This window comes from Nannospalax galili, unplaced genomic scaffold (assembly GCF_000622305.1).
Source record: "Nannospalax galili isolate Female #2095 unplaced genomic scaffold, S.galili_v1.0 scaffold1368, whole genome shotgun sequence".
Lineage (NCBI taxonomy): Eukaryota > Metazoa > Chordata > Mammalia > Rodentia > Spalacidae > Nannospalax > Nannospalax galili.
In genome coordinates, this window is record NW_008358007.1 from 38969 (window position 1) to 47743 (window position 8775).

The following is an 8775-nucleotide window of genomic DNA, read 5'->3' on the forward strand; positions in this document are numbered from 1 at the left end:
TTTTTGGTCTTTTTGAGACATGGTCTCCCTGTATCCCCAGCTGACCTGGAACTCACTATGTGGACTAGGCTGGCCTCAAACTCACAGAGATCCATCTGCCTCTGCCTCCCAAGTGCTGGGATTAGAGGCATAAACTACCATGCCTGGCTTGCCCTTTGTTGAGTATACCAATCTGGAGTAGAGTTTCGTGTTGCTGAGTTTGGATGAAGGAGGAGCAAAGTGATTTGGGATTACATGAGACTGATGCATTCTTACTGACTGTTACATTTCCCTGAAGAAATGTTTATTTGCTATGTAGTCTTCAGGACCGTTTTCAGATTTTCTCTTGTGTTCGTAAGTTTCACGGGATTTGCTGAGGACCAGCTCCTGCTCTCATGTTGGTGTGCAGCCTAAAGGTACCAGATTCTGTTCTAATGGTGTTGTATGGCAATTTCCCCAAGGATGGAGGGAATCTGGGTAAACAGCAGGATGGTTTTCTTTTTCTTTGAGACAGGGTCTCCCTGCAGCCCCAGTGGCGTGGAACTCACTATTGTAGACCAGGCTGGCCTTGGTCTCTCAGAGATCCTCCTGCCTCTGCCTCCCAAGTATTGGTATTAAAAGCATGTGTCACCACTCCAGGCAGACAGCAGGATGTTTTAAGGGTGAATGAAACATTCCAACCCACAGGGAAACTCATAAAACTCAGAAAGTAAACAACTCAGTACCTTCGAAAAGTCCCTAAAACTGACCAGATTCACTACACCTTCCTTCCCCAAGCATGTATAAGCCCTAAGGACTGGTGAGAGACTTTCTCGGACGAGCTGAGCTTGCCTAGAAGAGACTCAGACCAGCCAAGCTCTCTGGAAGAACCAGAGACCAGCTGACCTGCCTGGAAATTCAGACCAACTGAGCTACCTGGAAAGACCACACTGCAATCTTGAGTTGCCTACAGGTTGTGCAGTGCGCACTGGGTCTCCAGCTTTCGTGAGCCCTCATCCTTGTTGAAGTGGGCTTCTGGTGATGCAACTGTCTTTGAGTCATTTCTGCTCTTGTAAGTAACACCAGTAAAACCCATTGCAATAAAACCCTTTTGTTCACCTAGTTGGACTTTGGTGGTTTCTTTACTTTGGTCTGTGGTGGGGTCCTAATGGGGTGAGGAGATGTTTGTTCATGTCTCCCCAGAAACAGTGTCAAACAACAAATAGTTGTATGTTTTATGTTTCCTCAGTTCTTCGTACCCTCTGTGACACTGTTGTAAGTTGTGAACTATTCATGTTAGCCATTCTGATGACTATGTTGTTAGATTTAGAAGGACAGAAAAAGAATAAAGTTTAGGTAAAAAACCAGAGCCATGGGCTGGACAGTTGGCTCAGTGGTTAAGAGCACTGACTGCTCTTGTAGATGACCAGGGTTTGATTCCCAAAACCCACATGGCAGCTAACCATCCTAACTCCAGTTCCAGGGGATCTGATGCCCTCTTCTGACCTCCTCGGGCATTGCATGACACGGGTACAGTTACATACATGCAGACAGTATACTCATGCATAAAATAGAAATTTAAAAAAAAATTTTTTTGGTCTTTTTTTAGATAGGTCTCTCTGTAGCCCCAGCTGGCCTGGCACTCACTATATAGACCAGGCTGGCCTTGAACTCACAGAGATCCACCTGCCTCTGCCTCCCGAGTGCTGGGATTAAAGGTGTATGCCACCACACCCAGCAAAAATAAAATATTTTAAAAAACCAGAGCCAGACCTTTAGCAGACTGAACAGAGGATTTATTCAGTGGAAGTGACACAGTTTCTCTGAGGACAATCAGGCTGTACAAAGGTGTGAGGGAGTATTGCTGAATTATATGTGGCTAGAGAATGAAGAAGGCACACACACAGAGCTGTGAAATCTGGGTCTAGGTGTCTGAGCCCTTTTCCTGGAGTTGCAGAACAAGACACTGTTTAGCTCAGCTGTGGCTAGTTTGGTAATGGTGGAGCATGGGTAACAGAGAGACATCCTGTCAGGAGAGGTGGGTTGTCTGGCTTCAACTGCAGCACTCCATCAGGCCTGAGATAGGGATGTGGCTAACTGTTAACAGTGGGGCTAGGGTGAGACATTTGTCTCAGGGAACTTCTAGTTGCTCTTCCAGAGGACTTGGGTTTGGTTCCCAGCACCCACATGGCAGCTAACACCCATTCTTAACTTCAGTTCCAGGGGATACAATGCCCTCTTCTGGTCTCTGCAGGCATTCATACACATGGTATACTTACATACATGCAACAAAACATACATAAAAGGGAGAGAGAGAGAGAGAGAAGGTTTTTTTTTTTGTCTTTTTGAGACAGGGTCTCTCTGTAGCCCCAGTTGGCCTGGAATTCACTATATAGACCAGGCTGGCCTTGAACTCACAGAGATCTGCCTGCCTCTGCCTCCCAAGTAGAGAGGGACTAAAGGCGTGTGCCACCAAGCCCAGCACAGATTGCTTTTTCTGTTTTCTGTGTTCTGAAATAATTTACAATGTAAGTGGCACATAGACCAGGCAGGAAAGAATGTGCCTTCTGATGAACAGAGATGAAGGGTTTGGGCCTAAGGAATTATTTAGCTTTTTCTTGTTGCTTTTGCTTTTAACTCATACCTGAATGCTCTAAATCCTTGCTAAGTATTACAGTTGTTTTGAAGACTGTACTGGAGAGCAAGAGAAGAATAGGAGAGTATCCTTTTGTTTTGTCTTTTTGAGACAGGGTCTCCCTGTAGCCCCAGCTGGCCGGGCACTCACTATGTAGACCAGGCTGGCCTTGAACTCACAAGAGATCCTCCTGCGTCTGCCTCCCAAGTGCTGGGATTAAAGGCATTTTAAACCTATAGATTCAGCTGTAGGAGATGTTCTACTCTTAAGCAATGCTCTGATAACTGTGCCTGAACTATTTATTCAATGTGGGAGAGAGACTAAAGAAAGTATTCAAAGACTTGCTTATATCTTTGGGCTAGAGGTAGCCTGAAGTTCTGCCAGAAAGCATTCTGTGGCTGCTGGTGTCTGTCTTTTTTCAATGTATATTTTTATTGCATTTTTGTGGATTTCATACAATATATCTCGATTATATTTATACCCCTGCTTTATCTGCACCCCCCCATAGCCCACGCACAGGATTTCATGCATTCTGTCATATATGTTAAACCCCGGGATATCTTTTCATTAGGTCCTGTTCCAGTATCAACTTCATTGCCCACTTTGACTATATCACAATTTTTATAAATTTATTATTTTTATTTTAGGCATGTATTGCCTGCATGTAGGTAAGTGCACCCGTGTTGTGCAATGCCCATGGAAGTCAGAAGAGGCTGTCGGATCCCCTGGGACTGGAGTTACAGACATTACAGACCATTGTTAGCTGCCATGTGAGTGCTGGGATTCGAACCTGGGTGTTCTGCAAGAACAGCCAGTGTTCTTAACCGCTGAGCCACCTCCCCAGCCCCACACTATATCATGAATTTTTGACATCAAGTTTTCCTCTTTCTGCTCCATTTTCTATTTGGCCTGTTGTCTTCCTTCGAAAAGAATCTCCTGGGGCTGGAGAGGTGATTCAGTGGTTAGAGGCTCTTACTACTCTTGCAGTGGGCCCAGATTTGATTCCCAATATCCACATCAGGTGGCTTACAACTACCTGTAACTCCATTTCCAGGGAACCTGACTAACTCTTCTGACCTCTACAGACATCTACACACATGTAGTGTCCATAAACTCAGCTGGGTATATCTGCATAAACATAAATAAAGATAATAAATATTTTAAAATTCTCCCATGTATCTTCATAACAGAGAGAGTCCCCATAATTCCCTAAACGTAGACTGTCCTTGTGGTCACATTATTTCAAACTCAAATGTCTCTGAAATCCAGTTCGCTCTTTCATTGGATCATCTTTGTAAAATTATGTACATAATGGCTCCCAATGGGTAGGAACATTATTGACTTTAGTTACCATGACATTGCAGTTTCTAACACTCTAATAAATGTTCACAGACATTGAAATGCATCACCAAGGGCTGGTGAGATGGCTTAGGTGCTTGCTAAGGAAGCCCAGTGACCCGAGTTCAATTCCTGGAACCCACGTAAAGGTAGAAGGGGAGAAGCGACTCCACAGAGCTGTCCTCTGGACTCCACATGTGTGCCGTGGCATGTGCACCCATACACATTGCACACACAATACTAATAATACAGTGAAATGAATGACCAAGAGTGTCCAACTCATATCACTACACACAGATTAAGAAGTGCTATTTTCCGGGGCCTGGAGAGATGGCTCAGCGGTTAAGAACACTGGTTGTTCTTGCAGAAGACCTGGGTTTGAATCTACATGGCAGCTAACAACTGTCCATAACTCCAGTTCCAGGAGATCTATCTGACAACCTCTTCTGTCCTTCGCAGGCATTGCACGACACAGGCGCACTTACCTACATGCAGGCAATACACGCATACACATAAAAGAAAAAATTTAAAAAAGAAGTGCTGTTTTCCTTGCTCTGCAGGTAAAGCAGAACTGGAAGACTCCTGTGTCACTGAGGATGAGAACAAAAGGGCTGAATGCTGGGAAGCTCAAGGCCACAAACACAGAGCTGTTCACCACCCACCAGCCTGGCTTTGTAACTAGAGTCATCCAACTAGTCAAAACAGTATAGACTGAATAGAAAACAACAAATGCACCCAGCGGGACCAGGATGGTCCCAGTGGCTCTGGCCTCATGGGACTGTCTGAGGCAGCCTCTGTGGTTGTGAATATGTTGAACTCTCTGCTTGTGTCTGTACAAGACAAGGACTGTGGAGCCACTGGCCCAGACCATGAAGATGAGACTCATCAAGTCAGGAGAAAAATAGAAGGCTGCATATAATGAGCTATATTTCTCTTGTAGTGTGCAGGAACAGTATCCGTAACTATTTCTCACACTCAAGTTTTTATTTGATGGTACACTCACCAATACAGCAATAAATGAATTTATCAGCAGATGAGGGATCCAGCACAGGAAACAGCAGAAGCCAATGGACGTTGGGGATCTAACTTTGAGCTCCACCCATCTACAAATACTCGGGTTGAGCTTAATTGCCTGGAATCCATTGAGGAGGCAAATAGGGCTGAAGGAAACCCCAGTGCCCACTCTGTAATAATAAAAGACAAGTTTACATCCACCATCATCTAGGAAATACTTCCATCAGAAGGCCACTATTGTTTGAGGTATCCCTTTGGGGAAAAGGACCAATGAGTTGGCAAAGGCCCGCTGGTTGAGAATTAGGTCTGTGGATCTCAACTTCTGTCTGGTAAGCAAAGAGAAGCTGTAAAAACAAAGGAGAGAGCAATTTCCAAGGACTCTAACTCCAGTCTGAGTGAGGAAGATAATTCCCAACTTCAATTTCCCACCATCCATTACATCAACATCTAGAAGGTATTGGTTTTAACTGGTCAGATGAATCAGTTAAAAAAAAAGAGCAGAAATTAATATCTAAGCATAATTACACACAATACTCTGCTTATCCAAGCTTGTATTTTTTCACTTTGGGCAGTAAGGAGCACTTGGAAGGCAGAGACATGTAGATCTCCATGAGTTTGAGCCAAGCCTGGTCTACATAGCTCGTTCCAGGCAGACCAGGGCTACATAGTGAATCTGTGTGCCAAAACTAAAACAAAACAAAACAAGATCAGGGGACAGCATCATTGTCAGTAGCTTCCTTTTTTTTCTTTTCTGTCTTTTTGACACAGCGTCTCCCTGTAGTCACAGCTGACCTGGAACTCACCTTTTAGACCAGGCTGTTCTTGAACTCACAGAGATCTGCCTGCCTGTGCTGGGATTAAAGGCCTGAGCCACCACACCCAGCCAGTAGCTTCCTTTTGATATTATAATAATCTTGAAAAATGTTACCTTGGAGGTGATCAGCAAGATGTCTCAATAGGTCAAGGTGTTTGCAGATTAGACTGACAACTTGAGTTCAATTCCCAGAACCTACGTGAAATGGAGGAAGGAAAGAACAGACTCCTACAAGTTGTCTTCTGTCCTCCACATGCCATGGCTTGTGAGCATGCATGTGGAATGCACACACATACACAAACAAACAAGTACATAAATGTAATTTTTTTTTGTCTTTTTGAGACAGGGTCTCCTTGTAGCCCCAGCTGTCCTGGAAATCACTATGTAGACCAGGCTGGCCTCGAACTCACAGAGATCCACCTGCCTCTGCCTCCTAAGTGCTGGGCTTAAAGACGTGCACCACCACGCCCGGCCATAAATGTAATTTTAAAAGTTGCCATGGAAGAAATTAGCAACGTTTATCTGCGATCTGTTCATATTCATTTCTTTTTTATTTATGTGTATGAGTATTATGCCTGCATGTATGTAAGTGCACCTCTGTTGTGCAGTGCCCTCAAAGGTCAGAAAAGGGCATCAGATCCCCTGGAACTGGAGTTACAGGTAGTTATTAGTTACCATGTCATATCTTGTGACCCACCGTGTGACCCACAGATACATCTTGCTGGCCCCCATGGTAACATTTTTCAAGACTGTATTATAATATCAAAAGAAAGATACTGGCTGGGCATGGTGACTCATGCCTGTAATCCCAGCACAGGCAGGCTGATGTCATTTTGTTTGGGTTTTAAGAGCAGCCAGTGCTCCTAACTATTGAGCCATCAGCCTCTCTATTCATTTCTTGCAACTGATGTTTATCACCTGCTATCTATCTGCTTACCTCTCTGCCTACATACGTGCCTATCTATCATCTCTTACCTAAGGCATTTTTCTAATCCCAAAGAGCCAAGTTTATTTTGAGAATAGCTAACCTTGGATTTCCAGAGATAAATACTTCCCCAGAATCTGACACTTACCTGAAGCCAAGAGCTACTTATGCAGTTTAGATTTGCTCCTAGGACTGCAGAAAGAGCAAGTGTGAAGTGTGTGGAAGAGCCACACTGCCTCAGATAAAAGGTTGGGAATCCATGATTTTACCTGACCACTGGCAAGTGATTATCAAGTCACCTGTGAGCACTGTGACAGTGTCTGCAAGGGGACTGGAGACTAGCTCTGAAAAACATTTAGGACTAGACAAAGTACTGAATGATATTAAAAGTTGTTACTAAAACACCCCTCGGGAGAGGGAGAAACTAGCAGGAGAGAAGTCACCTTTTCAAAAATATTTTATTATTTTTATTTTATGTGTATGGGTGTATTGCCTGCATGTATGTGAGTGCACCCATGTCATGCAATGCCATGGAGGTCAGAAGAGGGCTTTGGATTCCCCTGGAACTGGAGTTATGGATGGTTTGTAGCCAAGATGTGGGTGCTGGGACTCGAACCCGGGTCCTCTGCAAGAGCAGTCAGTGCTCTTAACCACTGAGCCAACTCTCCAGCCCTGAGAAGTCACTTTTGAATCAAATGGAATGTGAGGGATGGAGCCCGAGATCTAATATGTGAGAGAAGGAGGCCGATCAACTGCCTTCCACGGCTTCTTAGTTCTCAAAATATGGGGAGAAGATAGTGCCTCCACTGAGGCAGCTGCCCTGAAGTCAGGATTGACTCTGTTCAAGATTGACTTCTGAAGGGCTGGAGAGACTGCTGAGTAGTTAAGAGTACTTGCTGTTCTACCCAAGAGGACCCAAGTTGAGTTGCCAGTACCCATGTATGGTAGCTCCCAACAGCCTATAACTCCAGCTCCAGAGAATCTGATGACCTCCTCTGGCCTGCAAGGGCACTGCACACTTATATCGTACACTGACACTGGGAACTGAACCTGGGTCCCCTAGAAGAGCAGAAAGTGCTCTTACCTCCTGAGCCATCTCCCAGCCCCATGATTATTCTTCTCTACAGTCTAAAACTAACAGTATGAACCACTGCCTTTGGATGGGAAGACAATATAACACCACAGGGAACTGGATGTGGGGGTGGCAAAATTAAGTGGTGACACGTAACTGCCAAAGCCCTGCCCAGCTTGGATATGGTTAGTGGACAATAGAGTCAAAGGTGCACTCAGAACAGCCTGACCCACAAAGACATGTGAGATGAGAAGTGAACTCTTACTCCTGAAATACATGGAAAAGTCTGTTGTATTCTTTTTTATTTTTTTTTTTGTCTTTTTGAGACAGGGTATCCATGTAGCCCCAGCTGTCCTAGAACTAGCTCTGTAGACCAGGCAGGCCTTGAACTCACAAGTGCTGGGATTAAAGGCATGTGCTACCATGCCCAGGTCTGTTGTATTCTTATGAGATTTATAGAAGTGGAAGAATAATACTTCAAGCAAAGAGATGTCAGTCTTGAGGGAGATCTCTGTGAGTTCAAGGACGCCTAGTCTACATGGTGAGTTCCAGGACAGCTGGGGCTACAGGGAGACCCTATCTCAAAAAAGACAAAAAAAAAAAAAAAAACAATGTAAAAACCACAGGAATGGAATATGCAAGAGATGTGGTATTTCCAGTTCTATATGACAATAGATGCCAGCCCAGAATACTATACCCAGCAAAAATGTCTATAATAGTTGAGGGGGAAAGAAATAGCTTCCATGACATGAATAGCCTGAAAGAATACATGTCCACAAAACCAGTCCTTCAAAGAATACTTGAAGCAATACAGAGAGCAGAGAAAGAAACAACTAGACCCCAGGGGCAACGAAAGAAAATAAAGATATAATCTAGGAAATACAAAATTAGACAGAGAATACAAACAGCAATCAAAATGACGGCAACCAATACACACCTTTCAATAAAAACCTTAAATATCAATGGAATGTATTCCCCAGTCAAAAGACACAGGCTAAGTGAATGGATTAAGAAGCAAA

At 44.1% G+C, this 8775-nt stretch overlaps 1 protein-coding gene and 1 long non-coding RNA gene across 2 annotated transcripts; one reads left to right on the plus strand and one right to left on the minus strand.

Moving 5' to 3' along the window:
• The first annotated feature begins 27 nt into the window (after nt 1-27).
• Nucleotides 28-1080, plus strand: LOC115068113. The gene is made up of 2 exons (XR_003847488.1): nt 28-395; nt 757-1080. It is a non-coding gene; the product is annotated as an uncharacterized LOC115068113 (long non-coding RNA).
• A 3377-nt stretch (nt 1081-4457) lies between these two features.
• On the minus strand, nt 4458-5405 carry LOC108490100 (vomeronasal type-1 receptor 1; the record flags this gene model as incomplete). The annotated part of the gene is given in 1 exon segment (XM_017795103.2): nt 4458-5405. A coding segment is annotated over 1 exon segment (948 nt), but the record flags the coding sequence as incomplete, so codon positions are not given.
• Between the last annotated feature and the right edge of the window lie 3370 nt (nt 5406-8775).